This window comes from Orcinus orca, chromosome 9 (assembly GCF_937001465.1).
Source record: "Orcinus orca chromosome 9, mOrcOrc1.1, whole genome shotgun sequence".
Taxonomy (NCBI): Eukaryota; Metazoa; Chordata; class Mammalia; order Artiodactyla; family Delphinidae; genus Orcinus; species Orcinus orca.
Window position 1 is genome coordinate 26,897,567 of NC_064567.1, and position 23,310 is coordinate 26,920,876.

The 23,310-nt window shown below is 38.7% G+C and overlaps 1 protein-coding gene and 1 non-coding gene across 5 annotated transcripts; one reads left to right on the forward strand and one right to left on the reverse strand.

The window, feature by feature from the left end:
* Positions 1-3,428: 3,428 nt before the first annotated feature.
* LOC117199770 (hyaluronidase-like) lies at positions 3,429-21,769 on the reverse strand. 4 transcript variants are annotated; one of them, XR_007479061.1, is made up of 6 exons: positions 21,566-21,769; positions 14,320-18,263; positions 14,075-14,110; positions 8,469-8,558; positions 7,818-7,899; positions 3,429-4,569 (listed from the first exon to the last, which is right to left on the reverse strand). XR_007479061.1 is itself a non-coding variant. In XM_049714491.1 (4 exons), exons 2-4 carry the CDS (start codon positions 14,099-14,101, stop codon positions 4,387-4,389), a joined length of 300 nt encoding a protein of 99 aa, XP_049570448.1. In that variant the 5' UTR covers positions 14,102-14,110; positions 21,566-21,769; the 3' UTR covers positions 3,431-4,386. The 4 variants fall into 4 exon arrangements, 1 of the variants encoding a protein (XP_049570448.1); XR_007479060.1 differs by having other exon boundaries at positions 14,320-18,290; positions 21,562-21,769; XR_004481104.2 differs by lacking the exons at positions 14,075-14,110; positions 14,320-18,263; positions 21,566-21,769 and adding an exon at positions 8,734-14,066 and having other exon boundaries at positions 3,431-4,569.
* On the forward strand, positions 18,090-18,300 carry LOC117199776 (small nucleolar RNA U3). Its single transcript, XR_004481115.1, has one exon. It is a non-coding gene; the product is annotated as a small nucleolar RNA U3 (small nucleolar RNA).
* Positions 21,770-23,310: the final 1,541 nt, after the last annotated feature.

A 23,310-nucleotide genomic window follows, 5' to 3' on the forward strand; every position in this document is an offset into this window, starting at 1 on the left:
TTTAGTCACCTGATGCAAGCAGAGGTTCAGTGGCAAAAGGATGCCCTATGGCTGTTCAGAGAAACATGTCATTACAGAGGTGACTCAGTCCTCCAAGTTAAACTAGAGGCTGGCATTACATCTCTTTATAACCAAAGTCAGACTCTCTTAAAAGCACATTGGTATAAGTGACCATTGTTTCTGAAAATACCCAATTTAAATTCACTGACCTAAGAAGGAAGAAAGAAAACTTTGATTGAGACTTTAGTTGGAGAATAGAGGTAAAAATAACCATACATTGGAAAGATTTCCTAGGATGTGCTATCCTTGATGATAATGGAATAATTAACTCTTAGTAGGGTTTTAGTTATCATACTGAGTAAATACATTAATCTACTAGAACCACTGGTTCAAGATGATAAATTGAGATCATGTATTTACTGTGTCATCTGCAGTACATGTCCTTAGAAAAAGTACAGTATAAAGCTGAAAACAAGAAGAGGTGACATGACTCAAAGATCGAAAATAGATTGAATTGAATCAGAAATGTTTAACGGTAGAAATTTACTTTAGAGGTATGAACTGTCCCTTCCACTGGAGAAAAAAACCTTAGGTGCAGAGACAACAGCTCCAAAAAACGCAAGTGCATGGGGAACCAATTATCTGAGCAATCAGTTAAAATATTGACTCCAGTATAGCAGAACCAGTCAGACCATTCAACTTCCCAGAGTATGGAGCACGACAAGTAAGAGAGCCATGTGACCCCAGGACGCTGAAATATAGAGAAAGACCTTCCCAGGTAGGGTTCAGAGTGTCTGTGGGACCCAATACAAGAGCAGTGCTGAGCTGGGTATAGTTGGGTCTCCCCAGTGGGCACAGAGGGCATAAAAAGTCTTCTCAGCCCTCGAGGGAATTACACTCCTCTTCCAAGGTAATTTTCTCCTTACTCTGATGATTGTGAGTGTTCCTACCAACCTGCCTGTTTTCTGCTCACATGCCCCAGATGGAATCTTACTTGTCAGCGTGCCTCAGCCCCTTTCACAGTCTACAGCCCATTCTCCCATTCAACATAGAGTCCTGTTGAGTAAATATACCCAAACAAAGGCAGGGGGTTGGTAGGGGTTGGGGGATCCCTACGACGGTTTGCAATCACTCTGTTCCCTCATAAATATAAATGGATAGCCAAGGATCACAAACACACACAAGAAAAGAATTCTTTGGAATTAAAAATATGAGTGTCAGAATATTGTGAAGACTAAACTAGCATTCCAGAAGAAAAAGTGGGCAAATCCATAATACAAAACAAAAAAGACAAAGGCTTAGAATACATGAAAGAAAAGCAACACTGAGTATAGATCTAGAAGTGCTAAGACCCATCTAATAGTAATTTCTTAAATGAACAGAGAGAATGAAAAATAATGAAAGAAAATTATCCTGAGCTGAAGATGGGAGTTTAAGTTAGAAGAGAAAGCTAGGCGGCTTTGTAAAGAATATCTCCAATATACAAATAAACACAATGACATGAATTTACTAAGGACCAGAAAGTATGACATACTGCTACTAAGATGAAGACATACATTCTTTCTGATTTAAAAGTTAATGGTGTGGAACAATTACAAGACTGGAAAAAAGCAAGTATCTCATCAAAAAGTTTGTGTCCAATAAAGGGTACTGTGATTTTTTTTTAACAATTAATGGGAGGTAAGGAACAGCACTGCCCTAGACAACAGACAAAGTATCATTGTTCAGGTAATTCGGGAGCGAGATGGGCACTCTCAGGGTTTCTAACAGGTATTACCAATCATCTTACAAGGTATGTTTCATTTACTAAAGTGGTTTGTAGTATTTATAAGATATTTTGATTACAGTGTATCCTTTATTAATGTCTCTTGGAGAATTATCATAAACATAGTAATGGAGTTTAAATTTCGATCTTTTATTTAAGAAAAATAGAGATGTATGTGTTTGTCTTTGGATTAGACATAATTGATGAGTTTTTATGAGACAGTTTACTAAGCACTATGGTCTGGAAACCCAAAGTTACGCAAGTCAAAATAAATAACAAAAATTCAATGTTTTTCATAATCTGTTTTTAACCTGAGCAGATTTTTTTTAACAAGCCAAAATTTTTTAAGTATCTGTTGTTAGAAATGTGGCATCCTTTGGTTTTAGTTTCTTTTCCTTGCTATTAAATTTAAGTGAAATAAAATATAACGTTTTTTATTTAGAAAAAGTTAAATGATTATTTGTGGGGAATAGAATTGGGGGGTCCTATTTTCTTCTATGTCTTTTCCATACGTTTTCCCTTTTTCTTTCATCTACCTTAATCCTTCTTCTTATGCCTTGACTATTTTGGAGGCATGTTAGTTTAAACAGTGGAAAGCAGTGATGTGTATGCCATCCTTTATATATTCACTGATTAGTGGGTAAAGTTGGCTATATCTCTCAATATCTCTGTATCTTATTTTCTTTATCTTCAAAATGGTGATAATATGTATTAATATTTGCCTTTGCCTGCCTTACTGGAATTCACTGCATATCGAAACTCGTATAATAATCGTTGAAAAACGTATCACTGTAAGGATAGAAGGAGCTATTCTTTTTCCTTTATCATGGCTTAGCACCAACTTTTTAACAGTTGTAGAAACATTTCTTGCTTGGGCACGAGAATCGAATTACTGTAACTGCAGCCTTGGTGCAGCAGGATACCAACAAAATAGGGCAACTTACAAATAGCCCCCAATTTAGCTTACTGTATTTCACTGCCTCTTTAAAGTTACTTCTCCTGAAAAAGAAAATAGACAAACAAATGAAGTTTGAAGCTGAGTGTGATCTACCTATCAACGTTCTATATGCCTGGATAAAGTACCAAGAAAAGTCTAATATTTGGAAAGTTTCAGGCAGGAAAACATCTTCCCTAAACTAAGGAGGGAAACGGTATTTGAGATAGTATAATCTCTTTTGAATCTTTATGAAAGAAAATGATCTGGATTACAACTAGGTCAGATCAAGTCGTCATATGAATTTTTCAAATGACTTGCCATGCATTCAAAACTCAAAGGAAATTGCTTAGATACAGTACACTTTAATAAACCAGCAGGTATCACATCAAAGAATTTCCTATATAAATTCCATTTATGGGAGTCTAATAGGGCTTACCTTCTGATACTGATGATTGCCAAATGAATTTCTAAGAGCCCTAGAGATACTTTGGATTAAATTGAGCCCTACAGCATTCAGTATAGATTCCCTCTTGCCCCATGACTTGGTATCCTGGGGTCACTTGTATCATGTAGGAATTCCCAATTGTTGGAACAGAAACAGCTATAACACAATGGTCGCCTTCTGTAGCTCCCATGTTATTGTACGTTCCATATCTCACATGACCTTATTACCAATTTCTCAATTTGCTATTAGCAATCAGAGTCTCAAAACTATTGTAGCAACATCTAATCATAATAGATGCTCCTGTTGCTGTCCAATTTAAGTGTATATTTATTTTTTAAAAAAATAATAAAATGTAGATACATCTTACTTGACCCATTTTCTTCCAGAAATTTCTCTTATTTTTTTAAAGTTACCTTCACTCAAACTCTTAGTTCAGATAGAGTCAGTTAATGACCTGGCTCACTCTTCATCCTGCATCAGCCACAGTGGCCTTCTTGAGGCCCTGAAACCCTCCAAACCTGCTCCCACTTAACGACTTTTGCATTTGCTCTTCCCTAATCCCAGAATGCCCTTCTCAGACACATCTGTGATCTGCGCCTCCTGCCTTCAGGTCCTCTCATTAGGGAGCCACATTTCACGACCTTAGATGTAATTTCCAGAGCTCTCCCACACTCCCTAATCCCTTTACCCTGCTTTGTCAGCCTCCACTGCACTTAGCACCATTTGATATAAACGTATTTGTTTATTTATTATAGTTCATTTTCCCACAATAATTTAAGCTCCCCAAGGACAGAGACTTCGGTACATTCACATCCTTATCCTTAGTGCCTCGCATGAAGTAAGCACCCAATAAATAATTGCTCTATCTAATGGCTCTATGGAGCCAATGAATACCCTTTATTTATTTATTTATTTTACTTTAAAGCCAACAGATATTTTAGAAGTAGATTGAAGTTAAAGAAAAAAAATCAGCATCTCCTACCCTTCAGTATTTCAAGGAAATATTGACGTTGTCGTAGGGGGTAAAAAAAATCAACAGAATCGCAGAGAAGGTCATGCAGAGAAACCGATAATTTAAAGTTAGCCATAGGAGGCTTATCCTTCCCTCTCAGGACATCCAAAGAACGTTGCTGGCAAGACTCTCCATGCCAGCCATGACAGCAGTGACACACAAGCCCATCCTTCATGTCCTTTATCGTCTTCAGTTTATTGGCTGGAGAAATGATGACTCTCAAGCTCTTAGGGCATATTTCTTACTGCTACTTTCAGGCATATGCAGATAGGAGGAGGATTCAGGTGCTTTTCGAACACATCTTCCATTATTGTGACATAGACTTTGCAGAGTTTGGCTGCTGTTGTCACATTAACAGCATAACGGTCCAATGGCCCTTGAATGAATTTTTGCACAGACAAGCAGGTCTCCTGTAGGAAAAACAGAGATCTATTTAGGTCACTTTCATAATGTGATTCCATTATCCAGGTGGTATTTATTAATACCTGAATTTTATATCTGGTAAGGCTGGGAAGAAAGAGCGTTTCAGTGATTAATCATTTAAATGATAGACTAAGTCCTTATAAAGTCCCATAAGTGATGATCCATGCCTTTGATTAGGAATACACTAACGAACCAATTTCAAACCATTTTCGGGGGAAGATGATTCCACATTTTTCCACTAGAGACTATCCTTAAAGAGATATTTGTAGTAACGCTTTACAAAGAAAATCATTAACGTGGGTTTTTTTAAATTTAAATTTAATTGTGAAACAATTTTGATACTGATACTTCATCTATGTTAATATCAGGTCAGATTTTTCTAAGACTGTCAAGTTCTCCCACTCCTCTTCTTACCTCTGCAGAGATAACCGTCCTCCTGAAGTTGGGGGCGGGGCGTAGTCCTTGCATCCATCTTTTTATAACTTTACTACATATAAATGTAATTATAAACAATATGTAATATTATTTTGTGTTTTTAATTTTTTTCTACTTTTCTTTTTTCTTTAATTAATTCATTAATTTATTTATTTTTGTCTGTGTTGGGTCTTCGCCTCCGCGCGTGGGCTCCCCCATGCTGTGACGAGCGGAGGCCACTGCTCACTGCGGTGTGTGGGCCTCTCATTGTGGTGGCCTCTCTTGCTGCAGAGCACAGGCTCTAGGCACACAGGCTTCCGTAGTTGTGGCACGTGGGCCCAGTAGTTGTGGCTCACGGGCTCTAGAGCGCAGGCTCAGTAGTTGTGGCGCACAGGCTTAGTTGCTCAGTTGCTCCGCGGCAGGTGCAATCCTCCCAGACCAGGGATCGAACCTGTGTCCCCTACATTGGCAGGTGGATTCCCAACCACTGCACCACCAGGGAAGTCCCAGTGTGTTTTTAAATTTTTATATAAATTTATATTATTTGGGATATTTTATTTTATACAACTTGCTTCTCAAACAACATTCTTGAGATTTTTTTCCCCCATGTTCATACATGTAGCCCTTTTAAATAAAAAAATTTAGCAGTGATTCAGTTTCATAGTATAAATATATCATCCATTATTTATTCATCAGTTGGGTTGTAGGAGAGTCTATAAAAGATCATTATTTACAACCAAATACCTAAGTCACTTGTATAGCATATAGAAAGTAAGGTTGTCTTCCCACAAGTCTACGGTTGGGTGCCATTGATGTGTCCACAATTTGGGGCTTTAACACTAGGACACATTTCCACCTATGGATGATCACACTGTGCGGCTAGAATGGGCTAGCCTAATTGAAACGACATCATCAGCTAACCCAGAATAATCTGGCTAGAATCTTCATCAATGCCTGCCTTGATCCATAAAGGAAGGACCATGGGAAAATCCTAGTAGATTCAATAAACATCAAGTGTGTTTTCAACTAGCGTGTCAGTTATTTTGTATAAAAAACTCCAATTAATTTAAAACAGTGGGATAGTTTCTCTGGGAGAAGAGGCCCCGGAAATGTGAATCCATCTAATAAGGATTTAGGGGTTCAAATGCAAAGTCATAAGGCAGAATAAAGCACCTAATGGCAGGCAGTTGAACAAGGATCACTTGGGCAATTACAAGTTCTGAAAATCCTGTGTGTAATATTTTTGTTCAAGGCACATTCAGTCTAGGCCAGCTTCATACTATATTTAGGAAAAAATGTCATTTTTAGTCAGGGCAAGACTCCTTATCTGAGGCATCTGAGGAGGTTTCTAGGACAGATGGAAAAAAATAAAACCAGGAAACCATAAAATAAAAAAGAAAGGAAGAAAAAGAAAGAAAGTGGGGGGGAGGAAAGGGGGAGGAAGGAAGGAAGGGAAAGAGAGAGAGAGAGAAAGAAAGAAAGAAAGAAAGGAAGGAAGGAAGGAAGGAAGAAAGAAAGAAAAAGAAAGGAAGGAAGGAAGGAAGAAAGAAAGAAAGAAAAAGAAGAAAGAAGGAAGGAAGGAAGGAAGGAAGAAAGAAAGAAAGAAAGAAAGAAAAAGAAAGGAAGGAAGGAAGAAAGAAAGAAGGGGGAGGGAGGAGGAAGAAAAGAAAAGATTGGGGGGAGACTGTAATCAAAGAGAGCATAGAACACAGGTAAACCCAATCAAGTTCAACTGGGGCATCCCCTGTTCTGTCCCAGTCCTCTTCCTTGAAATTCCTTCTTCACTCATCTTCCAGGATGTCACACTCTCCTGGTTTTTCCTTATCTCACTGAATGCTCCTTCTTAATCTCCTTTACTAGCTCTTGCTCAGCTTCCCTACCTCTTAACCTTGGAGTGCCCTAGGCTTAGTTCTTGGACCCCTTCTCTTCTCCAGCTATACTCTCTCTGGATAAACTCATCCCATCTCACTGCCTTAAACAGAACTCCCAAATGTGTATTTCCCAGACTTTATCCCTGACTGACTGTACACCCACCTGCCTGTTTGACATCTCCACCTGGATGTCTCACAAACAGTTCAACCTTAACCTACTCCAATCTGATCTCCTGATCCTCTTCCCAGCCTGTTGCTCTGACAGCCTTCCCCATCTCAGCATATGCCAGCTCCCTCTTTCCAATGCCTCAGGAGCAAAAGCTTGGAGGTGCAAGTTTTGTGGGTGTTGGCAGTGTCCCTAACCAAATCTCAAGGACCCCTCATGCAAGAAGGAGCCAGACCCTACATGGCAGCCATGTGCAAAGGTCTTCAAGAGACAACAACAATTATAAACGTCACCAAATAAATAAAAAGTACCTTGCCCAGCTGTCTCCTCTCCACCCTAGTCTCACACATCCTTGAAGCAAATGAGCAACGAAACTGATGGTGCTCCTCTTCCCCATAACTGAGACCCAGGCTTGGGGTGTGAGGAGGAGAAGCAAGAAGTTTTAACCTGGAGAATAACAACCACCACCTATATGGCACTTACCATGTGCCAGGTACTGTTTTAAGTGCTTTACATGTATGAATAATGTCATTCTCATAACAGCCCTATGAGATAGATACTATTATTTGCCCCATTTTACAGATAAATTGTAGAGATTTGCTCAAGGTCAAATGGCTAGTAGGTAGCAAAAAGTGAACACTGGAACCCAAGCAATTCAACCCTCCTGCTCTTACTAACCCCACCACGCTGACTCGTGCAATGCCGAACGAGAAAGACGTGGCTGTTTTTATATTTCGTGAGACTGGATGTTTTAATACCTGAAAATTGAACTATGTGTTAATACCTAGAAGTGAGGAAAAACTGTGGTTTCAGAATTTTCACTTAGGTAGTGTGACAGGCCACCAACTGAACATGTCCAAAGTCAGCTGTGGAAAAATAATAGAGTTATTCCACGTGAGCATTTCTATCAAGAGTAGATTGTTAATAAAGTTTATATAAATATATTTTTCCTCCCATGAGCATTTCTATCATAGATAATCAGAAAATAAAGAATCACTTTTGGAGAATCCATCCTCCATGTGGATGAAAAAAATATTTATTTTTAAAGTTTAGTATTCTTTCTTTGCCACATATATATTACATCATTTAATCTACCAAAATTCTGGCAAAGTTGGTTTTATTTCAATCCTTTTTTTTAGATGGAGAAATGGAGTCTCAGAGAGGTTAATTAACTTGTCCAAGATTACACCCCTAGAATGTAAAATTTGAATTCTCACTTAGGGTTGTCTGATTGGAAAACTTGTGCCCTTTCTACGCTACTACCAGCAACAGTGGCTGGTACAGAGTAAGTGCTCAATGTGAGTGCTTGTCCTCTTTGCGCTTTATTAAAGTCAAGTGAGTAGATAATCTGCAACCGTTTGTCTCCAACCTGAAAAATTTAAAAAATCAATATCTAGAAGACCTCCAAGATGCTGACGGAGTAATCACTGCTTACCTTTGAATCAGAATATTCATATCCTCCCCACAATATTATTCCTGCCGTCCCCAATGCTGCACTCTCACCAACTGCATGTACTAAGTCCTCCTAGAAAAGAGAAGGATCACAAGCGGTTTGCGCCAACCATATTTAGTCGTTGACAATTCAGTAATTCTCAATCCACCAACTGTGGTAAAGAGCACATTGATAATGTTATCTTTGTGTCTAAAACAAAGGACTATAGAGCAGAATTGGAAAGGGTAATTCTGCCTGGGATACTGACCTGATAAATATTTATGATGCTCCAGGCAATATTCTAGACACTAGGAATATAAAAATGAAATAGATTCCAGTTCCTGTTCTTGAGGGAGTGCTTTACTGTGATGATTGAGACAGACATATATAACTACAGCGTAACAAATTAAATTACATATTAGCACCAACAAGATATATATAGATTAGAGGAAGTGCTTAATGCTGCATGGAAAAGTCTGGGAAGACTTCCTTCAAGAGGTGAAATTTTAGAAGGGTCTTTGGAAATGAGTATAAATTGATAAAATAGACTAGAGAGAGCAGAGTTTTATATCCAGAAGGAAGAAAAATGGCAGAGGCTCATATGTACGAAAAAGCATGATCCATCCAGAGACGTGCCAGTAACTCTTACGGTAAAAAGCACAGGGGACTTGGGGAGAAGTAAAGGCATCTGAATCATTGTATATAAGTAGGATCCAAATACAAGTGTCTTTTATGCTATTTTATTTTATTACGCTATTTTAAAGTCCTAGGGTTTAGCTACAAGAAAGTTTTAGTACTGGAAGACAACACATTTGCAACTTTTTAAAAATAAATTTATTTATTTTATTTCATTTATTTATTTTTGGCTGTGTTGGGTCTTCGTTGCTGCACCCAGGCTTTCTCTAGTTGTGGCGAGCAGAGGCTACTCTTCATTGTGGTGTGTGAGCTTCTCATTGTGGTGGCTTCTCTTGTTGTGGAGCACAGGCTCTAGGTGTGTGGGCTTCAGTAGTTGTGGTGCATGGGTTCAGTAGTTGTGGCTCGTGGGCTCTACAGCACAGGCTCAGTAGTTGTGGCGCACGGGCTTAGTTGCTCCTCAGCATGTGGGATCTTCCCAGATCAGGGATGGAACCCATGTCCCCTGCATTGGCAGGCAGATTCTTAACCACTGTGCCACCCGGGAAGTCCCCATTTGCAACTCTGATAGGTATTTTTGGCTGTCACAAAAAATCTTATTGGAGGGGGAAGTCAAGATGGCAGGCAGGGACCCCAAATAGGAGATGATGGAAACTGTTCAGTGAGAAAAGATGAGGGCCTCAACAAAGGCAAGGTCAGTCCTTGTAAAGCAGAGGAGACAGACTGAACAGTTATTTGGAAATTAAGATGGATTAGTTTTAGTTACCTACTGGGTAATGGAAAGAGAGGGGAGGCAGCCAAGTGACTCTCAAGTTGGGTGACTAAATAGATTATAATTCACCAAGATGAGAAAGAGAGGAGGTTACATTCATGATTATAGACCAAGAGTAAAGAAGCAGGAAATAAGGAGAGATGAAAGACAGAGGGAATGATTGACGGACCATCTGCATTCTTTCCTTCCCTACAAGGAGTGGAGAATCAGAGATCCAGTAGAAAGGCAAAGTGTTCAAAAGCCAGAATGAGAAAGTGGCCATGCTACAGCAAAGCTCCTCTGCATTGTATGAAGTCTCTACTAACACTAGTACTTGTGTTTCACAATTTGTCAAAGTAATGAAACAAGAAAGAAAATCATTCTTCCATTATACTAACTAGTATTCTGTTCATTAAATGAAAATCAAGTCTCTCAGTTAAATTGAGACACTGGAAAGAAAATATTCAGCAGAGTTGGTTTTAAGTGATTTTGTAATTATAATATGAAGAACATAATGATATTATGATAACATAATAAATGTTATTTAGACAATAAATGAGAAAGATCCATACTCTTTGTTGATATGTGAAAAATGGAAAGCAACAAGATAGTATTAAAACACTTCAATATACTATTATTCAGGTAATACTAGAGTTTTAGTCTTCTGAAGTAGAGCTCATTTATTTAGCCCATAATTTACTTCCAAAATCAAAAAGTACCAAAAAATGGGAAAGTTATGAAAAAGACTTTCATTAAAATATGGCTCATCTCATTCTCTCATTTTCTATCAAGACAAACTATCTGCATGGATTATTATTATTTTCTACTCAATATTATTAATAACATATTTTATCTGACATACTGTAGCAACTCAATAAATATTTTTTGAATGAATAAATATAACCTAGTCTTTTTCCCAAAAGGATTTGAGAAAGTGACATGATTTGAGAGATCTGTTACTTGAGGAATAACTTATTGAGAAGACTTTGGTAGGCATGACTGGTGTCTTCAAATACCTGGAGAACTGACTTTTGAAATAAGGATTTGATTTATTCTGTGTTTCACGAGAAGTTAGAATTAGAACTAGTAGTGGTATGAAGTTATCCAGAGGCAGAGTAGACTCAACATACTCAAGAACTTTCCAGGGATTAATACTGTCCCCATAGGGCAGTTTTCCTTCTGGAATGGGGAGAGCCCCATCAAAAAGTGCTAAAGCAGGTAAGAAAAGAGCCATGTCTGAGTGAGAGGCAGGTTAGAGACCTCTGAGATCCTCCAACTTTTTGTCATGGTGCTATGTTTCTTTTCCTCCTAAACTTATTGAATGAACAGCTGGACTTTGGGAAAATTAAAGACTTCTGCTCTGTGAAAGATGATATCAAGAGAATGAAAAGACAAGCTGAAGACTGGGAGAGAATATTTGCAAAAAGCATATCTGATAAAAGATTATTATCCAAAATCTACCAAAAACTCTTAAAACCCAACAACCTGATTTTAAAAGGGAAAAGATCTGAATAGACACCTCCCTAAAGAAGATATGCAAAATGCAACAGCTAATTTGGAAGACAGTTTGCCAGTTTTTTACAACGCTAAATATACTCTTACAATTTGATAGAGAAATTTTGCTCCTTGGTATTTACCCAAATTACTTAAAAACTTATGTCCACACAAAAACCTGCACAAGAATGCAGCTTTAATCATAACTGCCAAAAGTTGGAAGCCGCTAAGAGGCCCTTCAACAGGTGAATGGATGAATAAACTGTGGTACATTCAGACAATGGCATATTATTCAGCCTTGAAAAGAAATGTGCTATCAAGCCATGAAGTGCATATTACTAAGTGAAAGAAACCAATCTGAAAAGTATTCTCAGTATATAACCTGCTGGAAAAGGCAACGGAGACAGTAAAAAAAAAAAATCAGTGGGGCTTCCCTGGTGTCATAGTGGTTGAGAGTCCGCCTGCCGATGCAGGGGACACGGGTTCGTGCCCTGGTCCGGGAAGATCCCACATGCCGCGGAGCGGCTAGGCCCGTGAGCCATGGCCGCTGAGCCTGCGCGTCCAGAGCCTTGCTCCACAACGGGAGAGGCCACAACAGTGAGAGGTCCGCGTACCGAAAAAAAAAAAAAAAAATCCGTGGACTTCTAGGGCAGTGAAACTATTCTATATGATACGACAATTGTGGATTCATGTCATTTTTCAAAACCCTGATGTTGTAAAATGTACAACATCAAGAGTTAACCCTAATGTAGACTGTAGACTTTGGGTGATGATGATGCATCCCTCTACGTTCACCGACTGTAATGTACCGTTCTGATGCGGGATACTGACAGCGGGGGCGGCTGTGCATGTGTGGAGACGGGGTGGGGGGAGGTAGGAAAACTCTTTCTGCTCAGTTTTGCTGTGAACTTAAAAATTCTTTAAAAAATAAAATCGATTTAAATGGGAAAACATTGACAAAATTGTGTTCATGGGAGCTATATTTGCAATAGAGAAAAGCTAGAAACAACATACATATGTGATCAATAAGGAGTTTGTGAAATATATTATGAAATATATTATGTGGTTCCATTAAGTAGCATGAAGTATTTCCCAGTTTCTCATCGTCTTTTAACTTTTTCTCTTGTTTTGCCATGAAAGCCCTCATAAGACAAAAGTCAGGTTTAAAGATTCAATTATAGATTGATACTTCTCAAGTAAACATTTCCTGCTTCTCCCTGAAGCCACTCCATCCCCTCTTCCACCCTGAAGGAGCCAGCAGCAGCCTAGTATTTGGAAGAAAGACAATGGAGAAGAAGCAAAACATACCTCCCTTCTCTCATGACAGATATGTTCCCAAAGGATTTAAGCCAAAGAAAAAAGAAAAATATTAACTTTTTTAAATTGAACTTTGAATTTAACTCTATATCGAGTGACCAAAGTGCTAAAATCTGGTCATTGCAACTAGCGATCTGTGGAAGATGCAGCTCTGAGTGGTTTGGCCTGATGTTCAGTTTAAACTGATGCCATACGCTTCAGTAAATTGGGGTTGTCCAATAAGTAGCGAATGGAAGGGCAATGGTCCCAAACAGTAATGAGGGGACACCTGCTCCTTCCCTGTCCAATGGGAGGTGACAGGTGAGAGAGAAAATAACCATCAATCAAGAGGGCTTCAGGGAAACAAGTCCAGGAGGTAGACAGTGGAGATGATTGTACAACAATGTGAATGTACTTAATATCACTGAACTGTACATTTGAAAAATCATTAAAATGGTAAGTTGATTGTATGTTTACTTTACCATAATTAAAGAATAAACTTAAAAAGAATGCTGCAGGGGAAGCAGAAGACAGCCAGTTTTCTGTTATATCAAGAAAGTTAAGTGACCATTCAGAAAAAGAGATGTATGATCTAGGGGATTTTCTTGACTACAGATTTTAAATTACAGAGGATATAATGGACAGGTTTGTCAGGTCAGGGAGGGATGTGAATTTGGCTCCATGACAGGGTATAGATGAAAATACAAGTGATAAAAATAACCTGGGAGTTTGGGCTTTATGTGTTAAAGGTATGATGGAATGCATTCTCATGGAGTCCTAAAGGGAGGTAAGTCATCAGTTCCAATTACAGCCTCCTACTTGTCATTGGTATCTTAGATATTCTGTAGTGAGAAGTATTGGGAAAGGGACATCATTTTGCCAATAGCATTCAGAGTTCTGTGGGCCTCACTTTCAATTCCGCCCAGGACAGTGTCAAAGGTGAAAAAGATGTGGTTTAGCTTTTTGTTATGCATGTTCTTCAACTAAAATGTGAACCAATTAACATTGTTCTAAACACACACGTGTGTGTGTGTGGTGTGTGTATAGAGACATATATACAGATATATATGTCTATATATATCTCCAAATTCATATGTAATTGGGGATTTCATTCTTTCCACTCAATGACAGTAAACTTTGTGACGTCTCCCAGTTAGATATGTTTTTTACATATGATGAAATCAACAACCACTAAGTTCATTATGATAACACTTAATTAACTTAGGATCCAGTAAAAAATCACACTGCGGTTTACAACAACTTTAAACCAACAAAGGTTTATAATAACATCATAGAGCTTCTTACAATGTGCTGTGGGGCATTCCAGACATAGGTGAAATTTTCTCTCAAGGCATGTCTTGTTTGCATGAAAGCTGGAGCCCTGTAGAAGCCACATGGCATCAATAGATTTATTTTTTACCTGCAGGTTACTTACGGTTTTGATTTTCTCAGAGAGAGCCATAGTAGTTTTCTAAAAAGAAAAAGAAAGGAAATAATGATTAAAGCAGATTTGACTCCATAGAGCATTTGTTCAAATTCACCCATATTTCCAATTTGTAATAAAATGATGTCAGGTCAAATTCAAATTATTTAAATTCCCCTACAAAAAATAACAAAGGAGTAAAAAATTTTCTATAAAGCTTATAAAATACAGACTTAGACTTTGGTTTGCTTACTTACACAGATTGCCATGGCATTAGAGCCACGTCAGTCTAATGACCTCAAGGACACTGGAACAGGAGTCCAGACATATTTTCTGATCTTCACTGAGTCTAGGACTGTGGGAGAAAATATGAATCTTCCCTGCAGATAGGTTTCCAATTTGTAAGATCTGTCAGATGAACTCAGGCTCCCTGAAAGAGATTTGGCTGGAGCGGGTACAAGAAGAGTATAGTATTCTTGAAGGGTAGGTAGATTGAGGTCCAGCATCCAAAGATTGGAGGGAACAGGTACAAGTACAGTGTGATACTGGGCTTGACCATCTTCTGACCCCTCTTTGTCTCCTCCCTTCAAGAGCTTGACTGCTCTGGATAAAAGAGAACAATGATATAGAAGAAAGCACTGTGATTCCTACTGCCACAGGGACCTATAATTTCCCCGTGGAATTAAAATAGCAAGCTTCTCAGATATCTGGGGAGAGATAAGAAGATCGCTCTTTCGAGGAGTGGAGTAGATTGGTAGCCACACAGAAAAGGGGTGGGACAAACCCCTTGAGTAAACTGTGACAAGGGGTCATAAAGTCTGAGCAAAGGACACTGGAGCAGAAGGAATGCAACGTGCTGATTAAGTCAGGATCTTTCTTCTCCCTTCCTCTAGGACTCCTCAAGTTACAAATTGGAGGGGACAGAGTAAAGTATTGTATAGCCACATGAGGGGTCTCAGACACTGGAGTTTGTGTATTATTACACATGTGAACCATTTATCCTCAATGGTGGGTAAAGTCAGGAAAAATATGTGAATAACCACACTCATCACATGTTTCTTTAGGAAAAAATTGTCATGTCCTATATGCCATTTACTACTGTGCTTTATTCACATCAGGTGGGTGGTGGTTTGTGAAGGTAATCAGCCTGGCTATAGGGGGGGAAAGCTACATTTTCTTAACATGTATATAGTATAGTACGAGTAAATTATGAATTACAGCATAAGGGTATATAAATAACCAACAAATTATACGAAGTTGAATCATTTCTGTAAGTTAGACAACCCAGAGTGCCACCTGAGTTCAAAACATGAAGATATCAAATGTGGTTAAAGGAAGTCTTGATAAGCTTTGAGCTGGAAGTGTATTTGAGGCTTGAACTTAAGCAGGATTTGAACAGGTTGAATTTGCAAAGGGGCTCCAGATGGAGGGAAGAGCAGGAAGAAAACTACAGAGGAAGAGAGACAAAGGGCCTGTGCAAATGGTAACACACACTGCTTTGCGAGGTGTAGATAGCTCGAGGTGGAGAAGTCTAGCAGGAAGTTAGGAGTTTTTCTAGAAGTATAGAAGTGGGAATCTTCTTTGTCGAGGAGGCCGTTGACACAAAGGAAGAAAATATCTACAGGCAAAAGGTGAGACAAGAAGATTTTGGAAATCACCTCAAAATTGAAGAAGGAGAGAAAATATCCACTAACAGAAGGAAGAAACAAAAGCCACGAGAGAATAGGGAAGTCAGGACAGTGTACCCAAGGATAAGAGTCCACAAGCATTTAAAGAAGGTAATGAGCTGTGCAAGATGAGAACCAAGAAAAGACAACTTGCTGAGGCAATCAGATGCTGACTAAGGACCTTCAGTATAGCAGTTTCAAGACAGTTAAGGGTTTTATGAGTGAATCCACTTAGTGAAGGCAGCATTCTTCCTCAGACTCAAGTGCAGTCTCTGTGTCCTCTTGATGTCTCTCGCTAGAGATCCTTCAGCTAGAGTAAAGAGAGGATTCTGTCTCAAAAAAAGGTGCCTGGATGGTTCAGGCCTCTTGACTCCCATATACTCAACTGAACTTACTCCTGAAGAGGTAAAAGAACAAACTGACACTATATTTAGAGTCATAGTAGATAATCAGGAGCTTGATGTCTTTTAGTCCTGAAATACTAGTGGATTTAAGAGATACGGGTAATGCTAGCTGATACAGTAGTATACGACTGTAGATATTTCATAATCTAAAAGATATATTTGGAACAGTACTGCATCTTTCTTTGTGTGTGTGTGTGTGTGTGTGTGTGTGTGTGTGTGTGGTACGTGGGCCTCTCACTGTTGTGGCCTCTCCCGCTGCGGAGCGCAGACTCCGGACGCGCAGGCTCAGAGGCCATGGCTCACAGGCCCAGCCGCTCCACGGCACGTGGGATCCTCCCGGACCAGGGCACGAACCCGCGCGCCCCGCATCGGCAGGCGGACTCTCAACCACTGCGCCACTAGGGAAGCCCTGCATCTTTCTTTTTTATTTATTAAGCCATCTTATTTTTTCAAGCAGTTGAAAATAGGCATTTGTTAATGTTTAGCTTTGCTTTTAGTATCTTTTGTTTCTGTCTTTAAAATTAAAGATTCAATACCATGGAAAGATCTATAGGCTGCTCAAAAGTGACATATACTCATTGGCACTCTTTTGTAGGGAAGTCTTTAAAAGATGAAAAACAAAAACAAAAACTTCCCAACTTGGGCTCCACAATTTGGGTTAGATTTTAAATTTTAGATTAATAATAAATGTAGCTCAAGAATACACAAAATAAAGTAGTTTGAACTTGATTTGCACCCTTAATGAGTGCAAAAAGGCAAAAGCTAAATTTAAATTTTATTAAACGGGGGATTCTCAGAAACAGAGAAGGCATCTTTTGATGATACGTAAAAATGAGAAGAAAGCTTTCCTTTAAAAAGAAGTTTCTACCTGAAGACTTTGAAAAGATTTACAGTAGAGGGAGTTGTAGTGAAGAGAGAGATATTTTTTAATTTAATTTTTCAAAACTCCACATGGATATTGAAAATTAGAATTATCAAGCAAACATTTATCATTTTATATAATATCAGAACCTTCTGCAGCAAGCATCTGGGAAAATCTTTATTTTTGGAAGTATCAAGTATTACATTGGTTGCTTTGGCAGTGGTTGTACTTGGAGATTACATGCTCAGTTTTCTCCCAGACTCATGAATCTCCTCCTCTTCTGGGGAGGGATAAGGGAAGACGCAGAGAAAAGATAAAAGTGTTTCTACCATACTATTCTGGAAATTTCTTTCCCTTCAGGACACAAAAACCATGGAAAGAAATGTGCTTCTCCAATACATGTCTATAGGGTGATGAGATATTTTGGTGTGCTGGGGACAGTCACAATTACACCCATTGTCCTAGGTTCTAGTGCACCTTTTATTTCTTAGTTTTGCTCCAATTTAGAAAATAAATTATATGTACACCCTACATATGTAGCAATTGCCCTATATAGACTCAAGAGAAGTATAACACAGATCTTTCTCAGTTTACGGTGGATTAAGTCTCAATAAGCCCATTATAAGTTGAAAATATTAAGTTGAAACCACATTAATCTACCTAACCTACTGTACATCACAGCTTAGTGCAGCCTCCCTTAAATGTACTCAGAACACGTACATTAGCCTACTGTTGGGCAAAATCATCTAACACGAAGACTATTTTGTACTAAAATGTTGAAATGTCACATGTAATTTATTGAATACTGTAAGGAAAAGAAAAAAACAGAATGGGTGTATGGGCACAGAATAGTTGTAAGTGTACGAGTTGTTTATCCTCGTGATTGCGTGGCTGACTGGGAGCTGCAGCACTGCCGCTGCCCAGCATCACAAGAGAGTATCTTGGGGCAAATCACTAGCCCAGGAAAAGATCAAAATTCAAAACTTGAAGTACAGTTTCCACTGGATGAATATTGCTTTTGTATCATTGTAAAGTTGAAAAATCGTGGAACCACCATAAATCAGGAACTGCCTGCACCGAAAATAGAAATTTCAAAGATTATGTTTTCAGGGATCATTTCTGTAGTTCATTATGAGAGAAGTTTCTCTGAATGTGTAGAGCACTTGAAACTCTGAGGAAGAAGCTTAGTGTTCTCTCCTGAGTGTGAAGCTGGTTCTTGGTGTTGGTTCTGCAACTGCCATTGGCCACTGATGATCATTCTTCTCTTCCTTTGGGAGAGCAAGAGGAAGAGGACACTGTCTGAGTAAAACAAACAACAAAAAAAGAAGTTTCAAAGTACTTTCTAATTAACCTACAAACTGGAGGAATATGAAATTGCAAAAAAAATTATAAAATCAAAACAAACAATAAAATTGGTGACATCAGTCAATATGATAATTTTATTTATTAACTTTATTCTTTATTTATAAGAGTTTAACAGCTTAGAAATAAGGGTAGGGTTTTTTTTTAATTTGAAAATTTAACTATAGAATTATTAGTCATCTTCAATAAACCAATTTGTACTTTTTTACTCTTTCTCCTCATGAGAGGAAAGGTTTCATGTAATTTTTGGCTCAAGTTAATGAGCACACTGAAACATCTCATCTCTATTTAAGAGCATGTTAAGATCCATTTATACAGAATACACCAAAATTTCTTTTCTGGATTAATAACTACCAGTGCTACCCCTGAACCAACTCAATTCCACTTAAATTTAAGAAACAATAGTTTTGGACTCATAGATTGATGGAACAGAATAGAGCCCAGAAATAAACCCATACATATATCGTCAAGTAATTTATGAGAAAGGAGCCAAGAATATACAACGGGGAAAGGACAGTCTCTTCAATAAATGATGTTGGGAAAACCGAACAGCCACATGCAAAAGAATGAAGTTGGACCATTATCTTTTACACCATATACAAAAATTAACTCAAAATGGATTAAAGACTTGAATGTAAGACCTGAAACCATAGAACTCCTAGAAGAGAACATAAGTAGTAAGTTTCTTGACATCCACCTTGGTAATGATATTTTTGGATTTGACACTAAAAGTAAAGGCAACAAAAGTGAAAATAAACAAGTGGGACTACCTCAGACTAAAGCTTCTGCACAGCAGAGGAAACCATCAACAAAATTAAAGGCAACCTACTGAATGGGAGAAAATATTTGCAAATCTTATATTGGATCAAGTGTTAATATCCAAAATATGTAAAGAACTCACACAACTCAATGATAAAAAAACAAACAATCTGATTTTAAATGGACAGAAGATCTGAATAGACATTTTTCCAAAGAAGACATAGAGAAGGCCAACGGATATGTGAAAAGATGCTCAATATCACAAATCATTAGGAAATGCAAATCAAAATCACAATGAAATGTCACCTGACACCTGTTAGAATGACTATTATGAAAAAGACAAGAAATAACAGTGTTTGTGAGGAGGGATGTGGAGAAAATGTAACCCTTGTACACTAATGGTGGGAATGTAAATTGGTGTAGCCACTATGGAAAACCATATGGAGGTTCCTCGACAATTAAAAATAGTACTATCACATGATACAGCAATTCCAATTCTGGGTATTTATCTAAGGAAAACAAAAACACCTAACTTGAAAAGATATATGCATTCCTATGTTCACAGAAGCATTATTTACAATAGCCAAGATACGGAAACAACCTATATGTCCATTAATGGATAAAGAAAATATGATACACACACACACATATGTATACATAATGAAATATTATTTAGACATAAAAAGTGAAATCTTGCCATTTGCAAAAACATGGATGGATCTTGTGGGGATTATGCTATGTAAAAACAGAGAAAGGGGCTTCCCTGGTGGCGCAGTGGTTGAGAGTCCGCCTGCCGACGCAGGGGACACGGGTTCGTGCCCCGGTCCGGGAGGATCCCACATGCCGCGGAGCGGCTGGGCCCATGGGCCATGGCCGCTGAGCCTACGCGTCCGGAGCCTGTGCTCCGCAATGGGAGAGGCCACAACAGTGAGAGGCCTGCATACCGCCCAAAAAAAAAAAAAAAAAAAAAAAACCAGAGAAATACAAATATAATAGGAGCTTACTTGTATGGGGAATCCAGAAAGAACAAAGCCCATAGATACAGGGAGGAGGGAGCAGATAGCTGGTTGTCAGATTGGGGGGTGGGAGGGAGGAAGTGGGATAAATGGGTAAAGGTAGTCAGAAGGTACAAACTTCCAGTTATAAAATAAATAACCCATGGGGATGTAATGTACAGCATAGTGACCACAGTTAATAATACTGTGTTGCATATTTGAAAGTTTCTAAGAGGGTAAATCTTAAAAGATCTCATCACAAGAAAAAAATCTTTGTAACTATGTATGATGACGGATAGTTAAATAGACTTATGGTGGACACCATCTGGCAATATATTCAATATCAAATCATTATGTTGTACACCTGAGACGAATATAATGTTGTATGTCAGTTACACCTCAATTTTTAAAAGTTTTAAAATGTTTTAGTTGGTTCAGTAAGATTTTTTCAAGTGCCTCTGTATGGAAACCAGAAGTGAATGAGAAATGACATAAATATATGCCTAAATTGATCACATCCTCATGAGCCAACAAGGGACAGGAAATGAGGGGTGGGTAAAGGAAGATTAGTGAAGCTTCTTCTTCAAGAGGATGAAATAGACATAGAAACCAATGTTGCATAATAAATTATCTTTCAAAATAACATTGAGATTTGAAATAGATGAGTAGAAAGAATTTTTAAAATGCAGAGAAACAGAGTGACTGCATTCTAATTGAATCATAACAGATGATATAGACTTATTTGATTTTTTTATGTACCAAGGGAAAGAAACTTCTATTTTTACTTTATAATGAACTCATGTACCAAAAAAAATGTATTCAGAAAAAAATTCTTGTTGGAATTGAAGTCAAAGAAAGAGCTAGTTTAAAATGTAAGACATTCATTGTAGAAAAATATGTCTGATAAAAAGAGAAAAAAAAAAAACATGGAGTCAAAATGAATAAATAAAAAATGACTAACAGAGGAGAGGAACTAAGATGGCACAGTAGAAGGACGTGCTCTCACTCCCTCTTGTGAGAGCACCAGAATCACAACTAGTTGCTGGACAGTCATCGACAGGAAGACACTGGACCTCACCAAAAAAGATACCCCACATCCAAAGACAAAGGAGAAGCCACAATGAGACAGTAGGAGGGGCCCAATCACAGTAAAATCAAATCCAATAACTGCTGGGTGGGTGACTCACAGACTGGAGAACACTTATACCACAGAAGTCCACCCACTGGAGTGAAGGTTCTGAGCCCCACGTCAGGCTTCCCAACCTGGGGGTCCGGCAACAGGAGGAGGAATTCCTAGAGAATCATACTTTGAAGGCTAGTGGGATTTGACTGCAGGACTTCGACAGGACTGGGGGAAACAGAGACTTCACTCTTGGAGGGCACACACAAAGTAGTGTGTGCATCGGGACCCAGGGGAAGGAGCAGTGACCCCAGGGAGACAGAACCAGACCTACCTGCTAGTGTTGGAGGGTCTCCTGCAGAGGCAGTGGGTGGCTGTGGCTCACTGTGGGGACAAGGACACTGGCAGCAGAAGTTCTGGGAAGTACTCCTTGGCATGAGCCCTCCCAGAGTCTGTCATTAGCCCCACCAAAGAGCCCAGGTAGGCTAGAGTGTTGGGTTGCCTCAGACCAAACAACCAACAGGGAGGGAACCCAGCCCCACCCATCAGCAGTCAAGTGGATTAAAGTTTCACTGAGCTCTGCCAACCAGAGCAACACTCAGCTCTACCCACCAGCAGTCCCTCCCATCAGGAAGCTTGCTTGTCACTTAGATAGCCTCATCCACCAGAGGGCAGACAGCAGAAGCAAGAAGAAATACAATCCTGCAGCCTGTGGAACAAAAGCCACATTCACAGAAACATAGAAAAGATGAAAACGCAGAGGGCTATGTACCAGATGAAGGAACAAGATAAAACCCCAGAAAAACAACTAAATGATAGGCAACCTTCCAGAAAAAGAATTCAGAATAATGATAGTGAGGATGATCTAGTACCTCGGAAAAAGAATGGAGGCAAAGATCGAGAAGATGCAAGAAATGTTTAAAAAAGACCTAGAAGAATTAAAGAACAAACAAACAGGGATGAACAATACAATAACTAAAATGAAAACTACACTAGAAGGAATCAATAGCAGAATAACTGAGGCAGAAGAACAGATAAATGACCTGGAAGACAGAATGGTGGAATTCACTGCTGCGGAACAGAATAAAGACAAAGAAAAGGAAAGAAATGAAGACGGCCTAAGAGACCTCTGGGACAACATTAAACACAACAACATTCACATTATAGGGGTTCCAAAGGAGAAGAGAGAGAGAAAGGACCACAGAAAATATTTGAAGGGATTATAGTCGAAAACTTCCCTAACATGGGAAAGGAAATAGCCACCCAAGTCCAGGAAGTGCAGAGTCCCATACAGGATAAACCCAAGGAGAAACACGCTGAGACACATAGTAATCAAACGGGCAAAAATTAAAGACAAAGAAAAATTATTGAAAGCAACAAGGGAAAAACGACAAATAACATACAAGGGAACCCCCATAAGGTTAACAGCTGATTTCTCAGCAGAAACTCTACAAGCCAGAAGGGAGTGGCATGATATACTTAAAGTGATGAAAGGGAAGAACCTACAACCAAGATTACTCTACCCAGCGAGGATCTCATTCAGATTCGATGGAGAAATCAAAAGCTTTACAGACAAGCAAAAGCTAAGAGAATTCAGCACCACCAAACCAGCTCTACAACAAAAGCTAAACGAACTTCTCTAAGTGGGAAACACAAGAGAAGAAAAGGACCTACAAAAACAAACCCAAAACAATTAAGAAAATGGTCATAGGAACATACATATCTATAATTACCTTAAACGTGAATGGATTAAATGCTCCAACCAAAAGACACAGGCTTGCTGAATGGTGACATTAACAAGACCCATATATATCCTGTCTACAAGAGACCCACTTCAGACCTAGGGACACATACAGACTGAAAGTGAGGGGATGGAAAAAGATATTCCATGCAAATAGAAATCAAAAGAAAGCTGGAGTAACAATACTCATATCAGATAAAGTAGACTTTAAAATAAAGAATGTTACAAGAGACAAGGAAGGACACTACATAATGATCAAGGGATCAATCCAAGAAGAAGATATAACAATTATATATGCACCCAACATAGGAGCACCTCAATACATAAGGCAACTGTTA